The 19,956-nt window shown below is 36.9% G+C and overlaps 5 protein-coding genes across 7 annotated transcripts; 4 read left to right on the top strand and 1 right to left on the bottom strand.

Moving 5' to 3' along the window:
* The first annotated feature begins 1,508 nt into the window (after positions 1–1,508).
* On the top strand, positions 1,509–4,425 carry LOC144559674 (protein WEAK CHLOROPLAST MOVEMENT UNDER BLUE LIGHT 1-like). The gene is made up of 2 exons (XM_078308772.1): positions 1,509–1,880; positions 2,356–4,425. The coding sequence occupies exons 1-2, from the start codon at positions 1,602–1,604 to the stop codon at positions 4,261–4,263; spliced, it is 2,187 nt and encodes a 728-aa protein (XP_078164898.1). The 5' UTR covers positions 1,509–1,601; the 3' UTR covers positions 4,264–4,425.
* Positions 4,426–7,711: 3,286 nt separating this feature from the next.
* Positions 7,712–10,356, top strand: LOC144559820 (initiation factor 4A-like protein). Of its 3 annotated transcripts, XR_013513267.1 has the most exons (7): positions 7,713–7,933; positions 8,010–8,147; positions 9,274–9,507; positions 9,575–9,614; positions 9,689–9,786; positions 10,007–10,084; positions 10,255–10,356. XR_013513267.1 is itself a non-coding variant. In XM_078308953.1 (6 exons), exons 1-5 carry the CDS (start codon positions 7,808–7,810, stop codon positions 10,048–10,050), a joined length of 582 nt encoding a protein of 193 aa, XP_078165079.1. In that variant the 5' UTR covers positions 7,712–7,807; the 3' UTR covers positions 10,051–10,084; positions 10,255–10,356. The 3 variants fall into 3 exon arrangements, 2 of the variants coding, with proteins under 2 accessions (XP_078165079.1, XP_078165078.1); XM_078308953.1 differs by lacking the exon at positions 9,689–9,786 and having other exon boundaries at positions 7,712–7,933; XM_078308952.1 differs by having other exon boundaries at positions 10,007–10,356.
* Positions 10,357–13,595: 3,239 nt separating this feature from the next.
* LOC144559914 (UDP-glucuronate:xylan alpha-glucuronosyltransferase 2-like) lies at positions 13,596–14,084 on the bottom strand. The gene has a single exon (XM_078309082.1). It carries the CDS (start codon positions 14,082–14,084, stop codon positions 13,596–13,598), a length of 489 nt encoding a protein of 162 aa, XP_078165208.1.
* Positions 14,085–15,042: 958 nt separating this feature from the next.
* Positions 15,043–15,843, top strand: LOC144559913 (uncharacterized). Its single transcript, XM_078309081.1, has 2 exons — positions 15,043–15,370; positions 15,467–15,843. The coding sequence occupies exons 1-2, from the start codon at positions 15,043–15,045 to the stop codon at positions 15,841–15,843; spliced, it is 705 nt and encodes a 234-aa protein (XP_078165207.1).
* Positions 15,844–15,849: 6 nt separating this feature from the next.
* Positions 15,850–18,269, top strand: LOC144559912 (uncharacterized). The gene is made up of 4 exons (XM_078309080.1): positions 15,850–15,943; positions 16,497–17,050; positions 17,114–17,509; positions 17,703–18,269. The coding sequence occupies exons 1-4, from the start codon at positions 15,850–15,852 to the stop codon at positions 18,267–18,269; spliced, it is 1,611 nt and encodes a 536-aa protein (XP_078165206.1).
* The last annotated feature ends 1,687 nt before the right edge of the window (positions 18,270–19,956 follow it).

Raw genomic sequence — 19,956 nt, 5'->3', positions numbered from 1 at the left:
AATTGAATGTCTAGAGAATATTTTGTTACACTATGAAGAGCAGTGATTTTGTTATTTTTTATTCTCCTCCCTAATCAAAATTTTAAATACCTATTATCTGACTTACAAGAATAAAACAATAATAACTAAGTGCATATTAATATTCTATTTTTAGATGACAAAAGATAATTAATTCAAACACTTAGATATCTATTTTGTTCTTTATTTGATAAATATCAGCACATATTCTATTCTCAACAACATAAATAATTTATTTTTTTATTTAAATTAAAATACAAACATCAAGCCCGTAACTTTTTTCACAATACTGAATTACACTATTTAGTTAATAATATTTCTATTTCTTCATTGGGTTGAAACAGCTTATAGAACAATCCGCTTACGCGAGGCCTGTGATTTTTATAATAACAAAATCGCCTATGAAAATAACAAAAGCGAATTGAAAATTATCGAACATTCCTTTTGATAGTCCGTTAATATTTAATAAATAAATTTTCCAGGAGAGCAAGAGGAACGGGTCGGATTTCGACTCACGGGCCACAGCACACCAACGAAACAGCTTGTTTACGTCGTTATGCACGATAAAATTCTCGATTCAAATCCCCTTCATTTTTTTTTTCCTTTTTCTTTTTATGTTCTTTCTCCTAAGTCTCAAGGTATTCTTTTCCTCCCTCTCCATCTTTCTTCATACCTATGATCTTGTGATTCTGTTTACACATAGTAGTATATGTAACTTTTTAGTTGGATCGTTTTCTTCTTTAGAGCTCGCGTTGAAAATATTTTTTTTATTTTTTGTGTTTATCAAACACCTTTTTTTGTTTTCTGCTAGAAGGATTTTGACCAGATCCCATTTTATTCCTTTCCGGTTCTATTTCAGGTGATGTGAGTTAACTTTACATATTTGTTTCTATTTTTTAAAATAATGAAGGCAATTTAATTTGAGTACTTCAAACTTGTCATGATCGAAAGAAACTTTCTTCTAACATATGGAAATATATATAATGGGGTAATAATGGAAGATCATCCTATTATATGATTCGTTTTGGATTAAAATTCCTTTGATAGAATCCAACTTCTAATGCAACTTTTCAACTGTATCTTCTCTGTGTAGCTTTTTACTCCATTTAAATTCTCTTTTAAGTACAAAAAAAAGAGCAGTCATCCACTACAAACTAATTAAACACGAAAAGGATTACTGCTGGAATTTTGAAGTTAATTAACCTATACATGTGCCTTTTTTTTTTTTTTTTCTCTTTTTTCCTGTTGGTTATTTTGAAGAAATCCATTTCCCCTCTTATAATTTAATGACCTTGCTTTTTTCTTATGCCAAATATCTGACATAATAATTTTTATTTTATTTAATTTAGAGGGGAAGGTATTCTGGACCTCTGGTTTTGTGATAAATGGAACAACCATCGTCAGAACAAGAAAATCATTCCATTGAACCCTCAGAAACCATAACTCCCGCAGAAACACCGGTGCCGACAATTTCAATCGGACAAAATGGCGATGCAAATGAAAAAGAACTCAGCCCAAATCACCGGCGAGGCACAACCATAGATTTCCATGACCTGGCGTCAATTAATGCCAAACCCGAGAAGATGTATCGTAGCCAATCCCACTCTGTCATGCGGCGTTCCTTAGATGGGCTGTCAGAGGATAGAGAAATAACAGAGTTTCCCAATGGAACAGATGGGAAGCCGGTTAGACTAAGGGTCAGAGTGAATGGAAACCATGAGAGACAGGTTACCAACAGCAGAGGTTTCGTTGAAACGCAGACTCGTCTCGAGTCAGTTAAGTCGGTTGTTTCGAAATTTGGAGGAAGCGTTGATTGGAGCTCCCAGAAAACTAATAGCCCACACAAAACTCAGAATCAACCGGTAAGTTTAATGTGATTTTTTTATTTATTTTGCATTTGTTAGCTGGTACAATAGGATACCAGACAAGTAATTCAAAATGAATTATTTTGTCCAACTTATTTATCTATTTGTATATAATTTTAGGTTTCTTTATTTTTCATCAGTCTGTGCCTCTTGAGGTATTGCATTAATTAATTAGTCAGTTAGATAAATATTAAGACTTTTTTTCATTTTTGTACATTGTTAATTAGAAGTCCTGCATCTCTCACAATAGAGATAGTTTATTTTTTTTACCTGTTCTTTTTTATAAACTGATTATCTTACTGAAGTTGAAATCCTGCCTTTTTAGGAAAACAAACAAGGTTTATACTTCCTTAAAAAAAATGTAATATATGGATGCATTTTCACTCATCAGAAACAAATGTATATTCTGGAAGTACATATAAAACCATTAATAAACAATGGAAATTTTCTAATCCTTTTATTGGAAATGCAGGGGAATGTTACCAGGATGGTTATGCAAGAGGTCGATAAAGTTCGCAGAGAAATATCACAATACAAGATGCAATCAGAAACCATAGAAGTATCTAGAGCTGAAATCCTAAAAGAGCTAGACACCGCTAAACGCCGCATGGATGGACTCAAGGCCAACCTAGACAAAGCTGAAGCAGAGGAGGCGAAGATAAAAGAGGAATTGAGTCGTGCAAAATATTACTTGGAAATTGACGAAATTTTTGCGCAAGAAGGTGGCAACGATAAGAATCTTAACACGGTCAAAACACAGCAGGAGGCTTCTGTCAGTGAACTCAATTCAATCAAAGAAGAGATCAAATCATTGAAAGAGGAATGCACAGCTTTGGTGAAAGAGAAAGAAATGTTGGTAGCCAAAGCAGAAGATACGGTTCTGGCTTCCAAGAAGGCTGAAAAAATGGTAGATGAGTTGACTGAAGAACTAGCTAATGTGAGGAAATCACTGGAGATTGCCACTGCGGAAAAACTGGAGGCAGAGGAGGGTAAGGTCAGTGCCAGTCTGGCAAAGGATGAAGAGTGTCTTATGTGGGAGAAAGAAATTAAAGAGGCCGAGGAAGAGCTGCGTCGACTCAGCATGCAGATTGCTTCTGCCAAGGAACTCGAAGAGAAACTAGAAGCAGCAACCGGCTTGTTAGAGAAATTGAATGCTGAGCTGGAGGTTTACATGGTGAAGTTAAATCCGGAGAAGGATGGAGTTGATAATGAAGAAGAAGAGAGGAAGAAACAAGAAATCTTGGATTCAAAAACAGAGCTTAAGGAAGTAAAAACACAAATTGAAAAGGTGCAGGGAGAGGTTGATGTCCTTCAAGTGGAGGTTTCTTCTCTCAAAACCGAGCTTGAAAAGGAGAAAATTGAATTAGCAGAGTTGCAACAGAAAGAAAAGCTTGCTTCTGTTGCGATTCCGTCTGTCAAAGCGGAGATTGAAAAGACACAAGAACAGATAGATGCCTGTATAGAAAAAGAGAAAGAAGCAAAAGGCAAAATAGATGAGTTGCTGAGTCTTATTGAGGAGGCAACTACAGAGGCAAAAAAATTGAAGTTGAATGCACAAGATGCAGAAGACCAGCTCAACAAAGCCAAGGCTGAGAACGAACCAGTTCTGGTGAGTTTGAAAACTTCTCAGATGAACAATAATGCGACAATGAAGGGGATAGAGGCATCAAAAATGTCAACAAACATAGCTTTAGCGGCTATCAAAGCATTAGAAGAGAGTGAAATGGACAGTTCCTCTAAGAAAGTGACTATTTCATTTGATGAGTACTTTGGTTTGAGCAAGCAGGGTCATGAGGCAGCCGAGCGAGCACAAGAGCGTCTTGATGTCGTTGAAGCAGAAATCGAGACTATGAAAGAGTCTGCAAACAATTCCTATTCAATATTATATAAGGTGAAAAGCGAATTGGACTCAAAGAAAAAGGTACTGCATGAGACAGAACAAAAGAGCAAAAGAGCAGCACAGAGTGCCGAGCAAGAACTGAAGCACTTAAAAGAAATGAGTGAAGAACAGTGCAACAGTGCTGAGATTGATACTGATGAGGTCGTTAAACCAGTGGATGAGGCTAAAACTGAAGTAATTGGATCTGACGTGGATGCTGATGAGGATTATAAACAACAGGTCAATATAGACAAGGCTGTTAATGGAGTGCCTACAACCGGAGAGCCTAACAAAGGGATGTTTGACAGATCTAATTTGGATGATAGTTTTGATGAAAGTAACGGCTGCTGCTTGTCGGGAAGAAGGAGTTTTCGTTCTGATGATGGTGAGATGACCGAGTACTCATCCCCAACTTATAGTCCAATGATGGCAAGGAAGAAGAAGAGGAGCTTCTTCCGCAAGTTCTGGGCCAAGAGAAAGGCTCAGTCTGTGGCGGCATGAAAAAAGAAAGATCGATATGTTCTGATAATATGATGGATTCTTTTGTGAGATGCGGCACAGTGTTTATGTTGTACATTTGTAATAAGTCGATTGATGTAATTTTGACAGTAAATTTGGGATTCTTTGTGGTATTAACTTTGTGAATAATGCAAAGAAATTGTTTTGAGTTTTTTGTGGTTCTGTTTTATGGGAGTAACTTTTGTTTGTATGGTCTTTTTGGTTGTTGATGTAATTGTTTTGTATATTGAATTAATATCAGCATTCTTTTAAGGTTTTGTCTTGTTGAAAATGGTAGAACAAGAATAATTTTGTTGTACTGGTATATCGAAGTGAGCTTTATTGTACATTAAATGGTTATGATATAGTTCATTGATTAGGACTTTGGTGATGATAATTTATTCTGCATCAAATACACAATATATATTTACGAATTAAAAGGGTTTTTTGCCGGAGAATATTTTTTGAGTCAAGGTCCATAATTCCATATTATATCTGAGCAGGGTGTCCTTTTAATAGAAGGAAAGTTTAGTACAATATATTACCTATACTAGCAATATTAATGATAGTTCTTTTCTTAATTAGTAATATGTTGACTACATTGGTCCTATAGTTTGGAAGGCGCTATTTTGAGACCAAGATTTTGATTATTGAGAATTGAAAGAAATTTTTCTCTTTTTATATCTAATTTGTCACTAAACTCTCTCTATCTTATCTTTGCACAATCAATAATCAAATAAAGGTGAAAAGAAAAGCCAAGTTGGAAAGCTGTAAATATGTAATGGAGACATCAGTTACGGTATAAGCTATTTCTCCTTTTCTTTCACTCTAATCACATGTGTCGATTTATGTTGCAGTATCTACTGTACCATGAAATTTCAGTATATGCTATGTCCCAACTCAGAAGAAAGTAAGGGGATAAAAGAATTGGAGAAACAGGACACCGGATATTAACAGAAATAAAAATAAAGACGAAAATCAAAAGAACGACAAAATAAAGACTCAAGGTTGTAACATGTGTCAATTCTTGTATAAAATCATTCTGCTCATTCCGCGCTTGAATGGATATATGTGGTCTCAAATTTAACTCACATTGGTCATTTTGCATTTGCTTGTGCTACCGCCATATTTTATTCCATTGCATATGCGTAGAGATTTTTATACCTTACATTAAACGCTTGTTGCAACCATGAGTCATTGAGTCTTGTCAAAACTTGATATGTGTTTCTTAACCAACTTGAACTAAATCTTACTTGAGTGAGAAGAAATGTTAAATTTCATTTTGCCGGCATTTCGCCGCCAACTATAAAAAATCTCTCCAAAACTGCGTGGTTGTATCTATTTCATTCATATTTTGTCCTTGCATTCACCTTGGCTTTTGTACTTGCATCCATTTTCATATATTTTTTTGCTAATAAGGCTTTTTTTCATTGTTTGTTTCTAAGTTGTCTATCAAATAAGACATCAAACAAGTTATTTGAGAGTGATGGTGAGTAAATCCGATCGTCGAAGTGTGGCGGTGTTCGAAGAAAAGTGAATCTGTTCGTGGAGAGATATGAGAATTAATATAATAAAGTAATTAAGAGTGTATATAAGTATGATTAGAGGATTAAAGTAGTTTACAAAATTTCGTAAAAATAAAATAATAGATCTAGAAATTATTATTTTATTTTTTTATGTTTAACTTACAAGTGCCAAGTTAACAAATATATTATAAAAAAGTTATTTACATATATATATCGCATTGTACATGGTCTTTTAGATCCATTACCACCTACTATGCCTCTTCTAACTATTTATTAAAATTTGTTAGTAGCATTATGCTATAGGCGCTTACATAATCTGTATCTCTTCTCCTTTTTCCACATATATCTGTTTTACGTGAGGTGTATCCAATCATTGATTTCTAATGTTGTGCTCTCAATGACCCTCTCTGATGGTCTACTCTTATTTATAAACAGTCTCTTGTTTCATTCTCTTTAAAGACCCCATGTTTCTGCTGCCCAAACCGTATCCCATGTTGCTCTTCTCTGTTCGTGAAGTGCTGATCTTACTTGTAACCATATATGTCCCAGCTTTTCGTCCTGGAATGACCCATATGTCAAGTTAAATTCGACCATTAGGCCTCTCCAAAATGTCCTTGCATAAGGACATTCCCATAGCATGTGTTCACAGGTTTCGACGTCCGTTGAGTCACATAGCGCGCATCCGTGCGGCACATTGTAGCCCCTTATAATTAACACTTCCTGCGTCAACAGACTGTTTTGTGTTACCAATCATACAAAGATTCTTACCTTGGTATTTTTTAATTTTCACAATGCTTTGTAGTATTGGCATGTAGTTCCCTTGTTGTGCATGGCTCTGTATGCCATGGTGCAGGTGTACTTGCCTTCCTGTGTCCATCTCCACCTTTTTCCTCTATTTGACAGTTCTGATTCGGTCGAAACCTGATAAAAATTCTGATTTCTTTCTAAATCCTTTATGAAAATAGATTATACATACTTTTTTTTATCAATGAAATCGCCAATAGATATTTGGCTACGGTGCTATGGGTTGCATAGAGGACTACGGTGCTACGGCTCAATATTCGAGTTTTCAAAATTCTAACGGTCGATCCGAACCGTTCATCTTATTCTCCATATTAATATGTGTTTGGAGACCAAATTTTATATTTTTTGAAAATTGTTTATTATTTTTTTAGATAGGTAGAAAATCAAATATTTGAATGGTGCAGAATTTTTTAGATCAACTGATTTTCTACCTATCTAAAAAATAGTAAAAAATTTTCAAAAAAATGTAAAATTTTGTTTTCAAACACATATTAATATGGAGAACAAGATAAACAGTTCGGATCGACCATTAGGATTTTGAAAACTCAAATATTGAGCCATAGCATCGTAGCCCTATATGCAACCCATAGCACCATAGCCTTACCCTAGATATTTATAGCCACTAGCTTTAAAAAAAAAGACATTAACGTTAAAAAAGTGAAAAAGGTTCCCACATTCATTGCATTAAAGCCGCTAACAACAAAGATATTGAGAATCAAATACAAATTTATTTCATAAAATTTTAAAAATGTTTCATAATTACTCTCCGCTAGCTTTACATATGAACTTATTGAAGTGAAATTGTTTTGCATTTCTCCATCAATACAGAACTTTCTGAATCTTCTTCATAAAAATGAGAATATTACGAAGATATTGAAAACAGTTTGTGCTCCGCCCACGGGCATTATCACAAAAAAGGAAAAACCAAAGCAATGCTCTAGAATTTCTGAACAACAATTTGTCTCTGTGCAAATTCATCCGGACATGTACTGTACTCTCAGCCGCTTTGCGATTCGGGCTAGCGCTGGGCAGCATTTTTGGGCTTTGAGATTCGTGTGAAGTTAAAAGAACGGTCTGAATCCACTAATTCTAAAAGATTCCCTTCTACGGTACCGGGGAGGATGGGAATTCCTGTGCCCTGTGGGCTGTGACAGTCTTTCTTCCTCTCGATCCGAATTCTTGTGATTCGACCTCGAGTCCCGGTAGCGCAATCCGCCATGAGAGGAGGCTCACTGGATCTCTCCGATTCCTTCCATTCCCCCTCCTCTTCCGCCCCTTCTTCCCTCTCGAACTTCCCCGGCCGCCACTATTACCTCGCCGTCGATCGCCTCCAGTTCAAAATGGTAGCTCCCTCTCTCTTCGTTCGTGTAATGCTTCCCTGATTATTACTGAACTTGAGAGAATGGTGGGTTCAAACAGGAGACTTTGGTGGATCTTCTAGAAGTAGCCGGGAAGCAACCATCTCTGCCGATCGTGATTTGTTGTAGCTCGCGTGATGAGCTGGACGCCGTCTGTTCCACTGTGGCCAATCTCTCCTATATCTCCTTCTCTCCTCTGGTAAATAAGCAATTACCCTTTCTGCGTTATCTTACTGTTTTCAGGCGTGATTGTTATGCTGTAAATCAAGGAAATTTTGATGGTTTTCAATTGTAAAGTTTGGGTATTTTATCATTGGCACCAACCACCAATTATTAACTGACATCTCGTGCGATAGTAGCTAACAATTTTTGTTATTCCCTTTATTTAAAATTTGTTTTGTCTATTTAATATACAGATATATCAGTGAAAATCCCATTAGTGCTCAGGCTAGCTGTATAAATGTTAAATGTCAAGTTTTTTTTTTTTCTAACTGTTCTGCCTTCTTTAATTGTTGTCGTAACCTGGATTTCAATACAAAGGAATCAGACAACTGTGTTATGCCAACTACCCCTTAATGTGATTATTTTTCTAGTTGGGTAATAAACTGGAAATGGCATATTACAATAAAGAAAACCTACAAATAATGATTGTAAAAAATTGGGTATGAAGAGATAGATAAAAATAATTAAGTAATTAAGCAAATACATACATAAATAACTAAATGACATCTAATTATCTATCAGCCATATATGTTATGGAGGCAATTTAGTAAAGTTTCTGGTTTACTGCAAACTAGGCCTGCATGTTACCAATGGTTCTCACAATGTATGAACTGGTGCTGCACCTAGCCTTCTGTTAGATTTATTTTGTTCTAGAGTTGGCATGTCAGGTATTGCAGACTAAAAATAAATTCACTGAAAATTGAAAATCCCAATGTTGGCTGGAGCCAGCTAATACTGACATCCAGTATTCATTTAATTTTATGACCAATAAGTTTCTTACTGAAATTGAAGAGAAATCCCATTTCATACCTTCTACCTGAACCAATACATGATACTCTTGAGGTATTTGTTGGATCAGTTCTTGTATTAGGGCTTCCAACTAAGGGAAATGATATAAATTTCAATATGCACGCAAGTATTTAAATCAGGCATCATGGCATAGCAACTGGCACCAAAACCTAGAAAACTTTATTTATTTATTAACTTATTTTCGATTGTTTTATAAATTTAGTGAAGTACCCAAGAATTTGAGATGAAGTATGATGCTAATCTGGAATACCCATCTCTACTCTTACAATTTACTCATTTCATTTGCATTACAGTACAGCGACCAAGCCGAAATAGAGCGTGCATCTATTTTAGAAAAGTTTCGTCTGGCAACTCTGCAGTGGAATCAGAAGTACAGTGTCCTTTCTTTGGATTGTATGGAACCTGAACATGCTACTAGAAAGTCGTGCATGGTAGTTACAACTGATGCATGCTTGCCGTCCTCTGCTTTAGGAGAGGCATCTCTCACAGCACATCTTCTGATAAACTATGAATTACCAACAAAGAAGGTGAAAACTAGAAATAGCTTTATGCACATCTTTGATTTCGACTACTTACATGAATAATCTTTTTCAGGAAACATACTGTAGGCGTACTTCTTCATGTTTGGCTGCAGGTTAGTCTCACATGCTGTAAAAATTGTTACTTTTAACCCAATTTCAACCAAAGTAAATGATTTTGTAAAATTAGATGGAATTGTGATAAACATGGTGGTGGGAGGTGAGGTGGCGACTCTCAGAGCACTTGAAGAGACCAGTGGCCTTATCATTACCGAGATGCCGATAAGCGTGAGTTTCTGTACTGTTTCGACTAGCTAGTTTTCTGAGATGTGCCCTTAATGATTTAAATTTTGATTTTAAGTCCCTAAAATGTTGTTTATCATTTATGCTTTGAATTTGTTCTTGCATTTGCCTTGGAAATTTGGGCACTTGACTTTTATATCAAGGTTGCACTGAAATAAATATTCTGTTGATGAAGTTTTGTAGTGATTTTTTTTTTTCTGTGCAGATCTCAGAGATATTATGAGTTGCCAAAAATATCTCACGGACTGACAAATGTCGAGAATTGTATTTTATCCTTAGAAATGTAAGAACTAAACAAAAAATCTTGTTCTTTTGTTTTACTTTATTCCCTTCAAGATAGTTACTAATACTATTTAGTAAACTTTACCAATTACAATTTGATGGAAAAATAGCTTTGATAAAATAGCTAACTTAGGCCAATCGCTGAATCCGTAACTACTTTGTACCATTCAGGATATTCAGCTTCATACATACGACAATGGGATTTTTTTTTTATTAAGGTTAGGGGCAAGGTGCCCATTAACAACTGTATTAATAAAGAACAGTTTTTACATAGTTCTAAATGTACGCAAAATGCCCACTAACATAACAATATTTATCGGTTGTTATTTTATAACGATGTTTTTGCTCCTCAACTTATTATTCAATCACCGAGAAAATAAACTAAATTTTAAATTAGCAAATTGATAATTAAAAATTTTTAATCTGCTTGAAATAAAAAAAAAATGTATATTTTTAGTTTTACGTGAATTCTATTTTAGAAGGTTGGTTTTTACTATTTTACACTTAAATATTTTGTAAAAAATGTTATGCTAATATTGGAGGATGTGGGCATTCTATTTACCTGGCGTCAATAAAAACTTTTTGTACCGTACTGTAGTCTGTAGGCATTCTGTCTTGTTTTGAATTTTTTTTAATTAATATATAGCACTATTTGAGTATTTGTACTACATTATAATTTATTACAGGTATCACATTAGTAAAATAAAAATCATGAAAATAGATTTGCATCAATCTTTAGCATACCAGCATCTGAAAAATGTATTGGTACCAATTACCAATTGATAACAGTGACAGAAATCATGATAAACGAATCAACTAGTAAGAAATTTTAGAAAATTCATGTGAGCTTGATGCCAATACCCAAAGAATTGTCATAGCTAAACCACAGATGTACTACTCACTGGTACTGACAATTACTAATTATAACTATGAATATAGAAGTGTAGAACAATTCTTCTCCATCAAACAGTTCAAGTCATATAACTCGCTATACTGATAGGCAATTTGGACAAACTAAGAAGAAATAAGAGATTAAAATTGATACCAAAGTTTCTTCTGAAACATTTTTCTGAAAAATTAGAATTGTCGTACAAGAAAGAAAGAAGAGATACAAACTGGTACCAAGGTTTTAGAACAAACTAGGAACAATTAATGTCAAGAATTCAACAAAGAGCATGCAATTTAGTATGATTTCTTATCCAAAACAGCGAATAACCAATTTCGACAAACAAAGTTGTCAAGTCACAGACCAAGTAAAGCGGAAAGCTTTGAATCAATCAACATTTCAGCCCCCCAACAATAATCAATTGGAACGGTGAGAAGAACAAAAAGGGCACAATTGAAAGGCAGAGAGAAAGAGAGACGGAGAACGGCGGAGGAGATCAAGGGTTTACCTGATCCAAGGGCAACAGCTGATCTCAGGGATGCGTTCAGACTAAGGGAAGTGGACGAAAGTCGGAAAGAGAGAAAGCTGTATGAAGTCATTGAGGAACTCTTGCGTTTTTGGAGGAAAAAAATATGATGATGATAGAGACGAGCTTCAGCTTTTGGGAAAAGAAACGGAGCTCAAAGACGATCTTATTTTTCTCACGAGCGACACTGCAAAAATGGAAAAACAATTCCTATGGGTGTGTGAATTTGGTGAAAAGTTTGGGCCTCCGAACTCCTCACGGGAAGAGATATCCAAAACAGCTGCTTTAGTGTTTAGACATGATAAATTGTAAACGAGTAAAATTTCGTTTGTATATTCTCTCAATGGCATTTTTCTCTCCCTCCTAAAATTTTTGTTTATTTGATTTTATTTTTTGTTCTAAAACTGAAAAATCCAATGATTGAGCCCAACACCTAGGGGTGCAAACGGATCGGATAGTGGTAAAATCATATCCGTATCCGTTTTTATTTTCCGAATACGGATACAGATCGAATATTAGACGGATACAGATATGGATCGTATATTAGCTGGATATAGATACGAATATCCGCATTTTATAATAGTAAATAACATTAATATTTTCATAATATATATTAAACTACTAGTATCATACCCGTGCGTTGCAACGGGACATATCATAAGAAACAAATATATTAATAAAACTAATAACTATTCAAAAATTAAAACACATGTTAATAGAAAATTTATATGATTATGCATTTTTAATTAACTTTAATCATGACCTCTGATAACAATTTGATGATGTGATGATTATTTATTTTTAAGTACCAATGGTATCAAATAATATCTCGATTCGAATATAATATTAAATATCATACAACAATTCAATATCAATATATAATATGATATCAAAAAACATAAATAAAAAGTGTTATCGTGTGTATGTATAGGATACACACACACACACACACACATTATAAGAGAAATATATATTCACGCACACATTCCAATTTATATTCTTTTTTGTTTCCAATTTATAGAATACACACACACACATTGATACATTTTATATTGGAAATATATTCTAAATTGCCCACACCAATATGTATAGAAACAAAGAAAGAGAAACGAAGAAGAGGTAAGGAAACAAAGAAATAAGAAAATGGAAGGTGGAGTCTTCTCAATTGAAGATGAGAAATATGGAAACAAAGAAATAAGGAAACAGATAAATATATTGCTAAATTTCAGAATTTGTTCAATTTTAATTGTAACGTATCATGTGGCAGTACATGTGGTGGGTATGTTCTTAACTAAATTTAGACTTCTATACATAAAACATATGCATTTAATCAAAAGAAGACAAATTATGTAATTGAAGGGCTGAGATTAAATCTAAAGTTTCACCTTTCAATCATAGCCGTTGGCGGATCGTACACCCAACGCGCTTAATAATAGAATGGAGATATTGTATATATCTACTATTTGGATATGGATAATTAAAATTTAAAACTATATCTGTATCTGTATCCGCACGAATATTCGGATAACGGATATGGTCGGATAATATCCGATCCGTTTGCACCCCTACCAGCACCTTTGATCAAATTTACATCATCATTTGCCACTACATTTCCATATAAACTTTATGTTGTCAAAATTTAATCTGACAAATGGAATTAACACCAGCAAATTAACCTCTAGTCTAAAAAATAAAAGTAATCGAACATAAAAGTTTCTCTTTCTATTGATCCTTGAATCAGTAATATTCCATTTTCAATGTCCATCACTGTACTGCATCTTCTCGGCCTGACAGCGAAAGTGTTTCAGATTACTCTTTTGCTTTGTTGAAAGCCTACACATTTTCTTCATATCCTCATCCATTCCGTCATACACTTGCCACCACCTCCAGTGGGCCTCATCATTGGTGTAATTTCACAGTTTCCAAGTCCCAGTTACAATCGTAATCCTTGTAACACGTCCAGGGCTTCAGCCCAAAGTAGTGTATTCCGTAAAGTTGTGGTGGATCTGCCTTGAACATCGAGTCCAACATCGATTTCTCCTTAGTCGTGTTTGCCCAAATCACCTTGAAGAAATTGGTCCTTCTCGGAAGGCGATGCCACTAGACAAAAATCTCATTTAGAAACCCGGACCCCTGCTCCCCACCATTGTACGACTTCATGCTCTGTATGTTCAACATCATGGTTTTGAATGTGCAATTAGATGGCTCAACAACCATGACACCCGAATTAAAACTAGAATCGTGCTCCTCATGAGCAGATATGGATGGGAAATTTGAAGAGCATGTCGAGGTTACGAAGGACCACAATGGCAGCGTCAATGAACACAATCTTGTCATAGTCAGTAAACTGAAAGATACAGAATTTGCTGAAGTTGTACTCAAACAGCCCATCAGGACGAGGATGGGGGTTGTGGATGCGCTTGATTTGACGAAGAGACCAACCTGCATTGCAAAGAGCTTGTAGTTGGTTGGAGTAAGGAATTCATCATGGAGTAATATGAGATCACGGGTGAAACCAACCTTGCGGATGCTGTGGGCAAGAACGATAGCACCGCAAACATACTCATCGGATGAATGGAGAACTGTCATGTAAGTTTCTCGTTGTTTGCGATGGTTTTTGAGTGGCTTAATTACTATAATTTTAATTATTACATTGTTTATCTCAAGAACGGAATAGCTTCATATCGGCAAAGACACATGTAGAAAATGGTGATTTTTGAAACCTTCTGATGGCAATTTTTGAAACCTATCTCTTCCCACGAAACTATCCAACTCTCAATCCCTGGCTATGTAATCCCCTACATCCATGTGGGTTCGATTGTTATTCTCTCCTCTACAGTGGTTAGGTCTATTCCAATATACCCTGTTTGTCTACCTTCTACTATAATCTCTCTTCCTAATCCAATATCCTCTCTTGCATCTTACACTATTATTGAAGGCAACTTTAACAACGAACTCGTCATCCCTTTCTACTCTGTCTCATGATCTGGTGAAAGCTAATGGTGGTCGGTTCATGAGTCCAACCCAAGCTCTAGGTCTAGCAATGCAGGCAATGCAATTAAGGAAGGCACATGATTCTAAGGCTAAGATTGTTTCCAAAACAGTGGAATCGGATTATCTCAAGCAGAGCACTTTTATTGTGTTGCCAAGAATGGACCCTGTAACTGAGGAATCCACTGATGCATCTTATTTGGGAATCATTTGCAATTGTCACGGGAATGATACCAAAAGTGTTTTGCTGGCCACTAATTTTGCTGAAGAATTCTCTAACCTAAAAACCTGCAGCAAATCTCTCTCGGATTCAGAGAGGAAAAGACATTCCCAAATTGAAAAACAAGGAAAAGGAAACAATCTAGCTTATTCATCTATACCCAAAAATTTTCAGCCTTCCATTTTGGGCCCTCACCCCTCTTCTCTGAATTCTATTCCCCATAACTCAAAAAGCAAATAATACCCACGTATCATTCAAAAAATAAACACAAAACAACCTTTCAGAAATTTCCCTTCCCTAAACAACACCATGGTTCTCACTAGAGAATCCTCAACTATGACTCAAGCTGATCTGGAGTTGATCAGAAAGTTTGCTGGGATGCGCACGGTTGACTCGGATTACTCTCCAACGATCAATATCCCACAACAGGCCATAGTAAGTAGAGATTGGGATTTATGCTTGTTAGCTAGGGTGTGCACAGACCGACTGGTTTTTGACAATCAATTTGAGCAATTTATGAGGCCTATTTGGGATGTTACACCTGGGGTCTCTTTCACTCAAGTGGATAAGGGTCTGTACCTAATTGAACTTAGTAACAAGAATGAAGTTGAGAGGATCTCAAATGGGGGGCCATGGCATTACAGGCATGACCTGGTGGCAATAGGTCAATGCTGCTCATCGGAGCATCTCAACAAAGGCCATGTCACGGAAGGGGAAGTGTAGGTTTACCTCTATGATGCACCTGTTGAAGCACTCACAGAGGAGGGTATTGCCTTTCTCACTAGTCTAGTAGGAGTAGCGCTCTCTGATCCAATTACAATAAGGGCAAATGGTAAGAAGTTTATCAAAGTGAAAATGCAAATCCCAATCGATAAACCCTTATTTGACAAGGTTAAACTGAACCATCCGAGTCTTGGGCAGGTTATTGTCTACCTTGTTTATGAAAGACTTGGTAGAATCTGCTTATTTTGTGGGGGACTGGGACATGAGATGACTGGCTGTGGAGAGAGGTCCCGCTTGGTTAAACTTAAGAAAATGCTTGAAAAGGAAAATAGGCCTGAGATGCAGGACATTCTCAAACCAACAAGGGGCCCGTGGATAACTAACCAAATATTGTTACTGAGCCAAGGAGCGTAGCAAGAAATGGGACCAAGCTCTACGAATGGAAGAACACAAGGGGTTACTAGCTTGAAAAGGCCCATAGACGATATTGGGTTAGGTCAACAAAACTGGGAAGGTCTGACAACTGGGCAAGAAGGGTGATGAAAATTTCAGTAAACCCTAAACCCGGAACTGTTCATGCAACATCGGTCATAGTTTCAGATGGTGATGAAAAAATGAGGATTACCTACAGCAGAAGGGCAAAGGTGACGAGGCCTCACTCGCCGCTGGAAATATGAGTCTCTTGTCTTGGAATTATCGTGGCAGTGGAGGGCTTGCGACAATTGCGACACTCCGGCGGTACCTCTGCTGCACGAGGGTGGATTTGGCGTTCATTTCTGAAACAAAATATAAAAAATAGCAATAAGAAGAATTGCAAATTTACCCTTTGCAAACTCTGAAATTGTACCCTCCAAGGGTCGGGGAGGGGGACTCTAGCTGCTATGGTTAGATAAAATTTCAGTAAAAATTTTAGAAGTTTCTCATTTTTTTTATAGGGCAGAAATAAAGAAAGGTCCCCATGCAAAACCTTGGTTGCTAATCGGGGTATATGGGGGACTGTTCAGATCGAGTGAATGGATATATTTGGGATCGAATTGAGTTTTACATTGCTAATTTTGGGTATCTAGTGGGCACAATTGGTGATTTTAACGCCATTACTCATAATTCAGAGAAGTTAGGTGGTAATCAGATTCTTAAGAAGAAGCATAAGCAGTTTAGGTCCTTTGTACAGAGAACGAGACTTATTGATTTAGGCTATGGAGGATCAGCCTACACCTGGGCAAACAATCAAAAGGGGCGTGACTTAATTCTGGAAAGGCTTGATAGAGGCTTAGCCTCTGCATATTCGATTCATATGTTCCCAAACTCTAAGGTCCTTCATCTCCCAGATTTTAGCAGTGACCATTTACCTATTCTCTTGAAGACACAGCCAACACAAAAGAAAGAAAGAAAAAGTTTTCAGGTTGAACAATGGTGGATGCAGGACCCGAATTTTAATGAGGTGTGTGAAAGGGCAACCAGCCGGGGGGATCAGTGCTGGGAGGCTACTTGCACCCGGTTAAGGTCAGAAGTTAGGCATTGGGAAGAAGGCTCTGAGGATCCGAATAAGGAACTAAAGAAAATTGAACAAGAAATGGAGCACTTATTGATGCAATCGCAAACAGATGATGTGAAGGACCAAGTTGTGAAATTACAAGCGAACTACTCAAAATATATAGTTGCATAGGAGCTGTTCTGGTTGCAGCGGTCTAGGCTAAACTGGTCCCTCCATGGGGACTGCAACATTAAGTTCTTCCATTCAACAACTGTTGTTCGTAAGCGGAGGAACTCAATCAATGCGATAAATAAAGAGGATGATGAATGGGCAGTGAGGGAGGATGAAGTAAGGAAGGAATTTGTTAACTTTTTCAAATCTTTGTATATTGCAGGAACTGAAAGTAGTGATCAAAGCCCAATTGTCATCCCAGCCCAGGTCAAACAGGAGATAAGAAGAATGTCGCAACAAACATGGACTGATCTAGATCGTAAGCCCACGGATCAGGAAATTAAAGGTGTTGTGTTCGAACTCGGCCCACTCTGCATCCTTGGCTCAGCAGCGATGGGACAATTTTGGCCCAGTGACAATCAAAGAGGTGAAAAAGTTCTTTGAAACAATAACCATGAAGGAGACAATAGCTCACTCTAACTTAGTGCTGGTACCTAAGGTAACGAGTCCAACAAGGGTGTCAAATTTCCGCCCAATAAGCGTCTGCAACCTCATATACAAGGTCATTTCCAAACTAATTGCAAGGAAAATGCAACCTTGGATTAATTACATCATGTCATTGTCGTAGATAGCTTTTGTTCCGGGGAGAGAAATTTCCGAAAACATAATCCTACTCAAAGAAGTGATTCACAGTTTCCAGTCTATGCAGGGGGGAGATGATCACTTTGTTCTAAAAGCTGACCTGGCGAAGGCTTTTGACCGTCTCAACTGGAGTTACCTGTTTGCATTGTTGCCTGAATATGGCTTCTCTCCAACTCTGTGTAACTGGATCAAAGCTTGTATTACCTCTTCTAAATTCACTATTATTTTTAATGACAAAGGAGATGGTTTTATTAAGCTAAAAAGAGGATTGAGGCAGGGTTGTGCGATGTCGCCATATCTCTCTATAATAGCTATGGATCCACTTTCTAGAATGTTAGAGGCTAGTAGAAAGACAGGAAGGCTGAGGGATCTCAAGCTAACAAGGACTTCGGACCCGCTAACAAACTCAATGTTTGCGGATGACTTATTGCTGATGGGATCTATAAGTCAGCATGAGGTGCAGGAGTTTGCCTCAATTATATCTGATTTCTGCCAAATTTTGGGTATGCTAATTAATTCACAAAAATCAAAAGCTTGGTTCAGCAAGGTGTAGGTGGCTAAGAGCTGCATTCAAATGAATGGGGAAAATCAATTTGGATATATGTGCTGATCCCTTTCAGTGCAATGGGGGAATATGATCCCTTGATTTCTTTCGGCATTCTTTCTGGTTCACCCTTGTGACGAGCCTACAATTCATAATCAGCCTATCAGGGTTTTATTGATTGTGGGGACGTTTAACTCCCAGTAGGCGAGCGCAAGCCCTCACCGTTAATTACATCAGATGACCCTTCGGATCAGTGCTGAACACCTCGTTCATTCCAGGATTTACGCCTATTTTGGTGTAAACTGGGTAATTAGGACTAAAGAGGGCTCATATAAGGTTTATTTGGTCATTTGGTGGGTTCTCGATTGGTTTGGACATGATTCGGACATTTATCTTGGTCCTATGTGCATGTGCATATGCGTTTACATAGTTTAAACTTGAAAAGACATTTAAATATCATTTTTATATTTTATTTATAAAAATATGTCAAGAGGGGCATTTTGGTCATTTCAGGTTGTGGCTGAAGCTTGGACATTTTCAATTACTACTTAGAATTATAGAGAATTGAATTTGGGTTCATTTGGAACTGGTTTGAGTCGATTTGGACTTAAAACGAAGAAGTTATGGCCAAAAAGGACTGAAAAGGACTTGTCTATGAAGTTTTTGTACTTTCAGGGGCCTGTTTGTAAATTTTGCAGGGACCTAGGGCTATAATTTGAGCTTTTTACAGGGTCTGAAATGAAAATTGGGCTTTCAAGGGCCTGTTTGAAAGGATTTTACATGGCCAAGGTCCTTTCTATAAAGTTTCAAGGGCTTCTCTGCAAATTTTATATAAACAGAGGGAAAAAAGGCTTTGTTTAGTCACATATGGACTTTGAGATGGGTGTTGGGCCTTCAAGATTTGGTTTTGGACCTTTAAAGTGTGCATAAGCCATTGGATCTTTGACAGATGGGCTTTAAGATATGCACAGAGATGATTTAATCAAAGGGGCTTTGAGATTGGGCTTTTGGGCCTCAATAAGTGCATTGGACCATTAATCAGTGTGCAGAGCATGGATGCCAATCATTTGGGCTTTAAGATTCGCATTGGATTCTTTTAATTAAATCAAGCAACTGACAGATAGGGTCTGCATGTCAGGACCCGTTGGATTTGGTTTGAATATAGACCATTGGATTAAACAGGCGCATCAATAACCGTGCAAACCTGATACAGTCTAGGGTTAACCTTGACAAGTTGGGGTTCGGCCATCTTCGATCACGGCAACGCCAGCCAGGCATATGAATGTGATCGTCTCATTGCGAGGAATACATTGGTACTGTCATCGGCGGCTAGAGTTCACCGAAGGTGATGGTACAGACTTGAACAGTAGCCATCGGTACCGATTGAACACTGGACCAGTCTTGATCAATTTGACAGTGATTTTCTTTAGGATTTTGATCCTTTAAACTTATAAAGAGTCATGGAAGACTTTATAAGGGCCAATTTGAGATTTGAATAAGGTTTGAACATGATTTAAAGATCTCAGATACTGACTGTATACTAAGTTGGTACCGATGATCGGTACTGCATATAGAAGGCTAGTTCAAACATCAAGAGAAGTCAAATTTGTCATTTAGAGGGATTTAAAACACGCTAGGAGCTTTAATTTTGCCTAGGAGTGGATCTGGATCAAAGTGACATGAGATCATGTATTTA

The sequence above is a fragment of the Carex rostrata genome, chromosome 9, assembly GCF_964058835.1.
Source record: "Carex rostrata chromosome 9, lpCarRost1.2, whole genome shotgun sequence".
In the NCBI taxonomy this organism is placed as follows: Eukaryota; Viridiplantae; Streptophyta; class Magnoliopsida; order Poales; family Cyperaceae; genus Carex; species Carex rostrata.
Note: the sequence above shows the minus strand (reverse complement) of the source record. Positions and strands in the feature narration are given on the sequence as shown.

Coding starts and splice junctions, on each gene's coding strand:
- LOC144559674 (XM_078308772.1), top strand. CDS start 1,602: ATGTATCGTAGCCAATCCCACTCTGTCATGCGGCGTTCCTTAGATGGG. Junction 1,881..2,355: donor ACAAAACTCAGAATCAACCG/GTAAGTTTAATG, acceptor TTGGAAATGCAG/GGGAATGTTACCAGGATGGT.
- LOC144559820 (XM_078308952.1), top strand. CDS start 7,808: ATGAGAGGAGGCTCACTGGATCTCTCCGATTCCTTCCATTCCCCCTCC. Junction 8,148..9,273: donor ATATCTCCTTCTCTCCTCTG/GTAAATAAGCAA, acceptor TTTGCATTACAG/TACAGCGACCAAGCCGAAAT. Junction 9,615..9,688: donor TTCTTCATGTTTGGCTGCAG/GTTAGTCTCACA, acceptor TTGTAAAATTAG/ATGGAATTGTGATAAACATG.
- LOC144559914 (XM_078309082.1), bottom strand. CDS start 14,084: ATGACAGTTCTCCATTCATCCGATGAGTATGTTTGCGGTGCTATCGTT.
- LOC144559913 (XM_078309081.1), top strand. CDS start 15,043: ATGACTCAAGCTGATCTGGAGTTGATCAGAAAGTTTGCTGGGATGCGC. Junction 15,371..15,466: donor GCATGACCTGGTGGCAATAG/GTCAATGCTGCT, acceptor AAGCACTCACAG/AGGAGGGTATTGCCTTTCTC.
- LOC144559912 (XM_078309080.1), top strand. CDS start 15,850: ATGGGACCAAGCTCTACGAATGGAAGAACACAAGGGGTTACTAGCTTG. Junction 17,051..17,113: donor CAGATGATGTGAAGGACCAA/GTTGTGAAATTA, acceptor TTCTGGTTGCAG/CGGTCTAGGCTAAACTGGTC. Junction 17,510..17,702: donor ACAATCAAAGAGGTGAAAAA/GTTCTTTGAAAC, acceptor TCATTGTCGTAG/ATAGCTTTTGTTCCGGGGAG.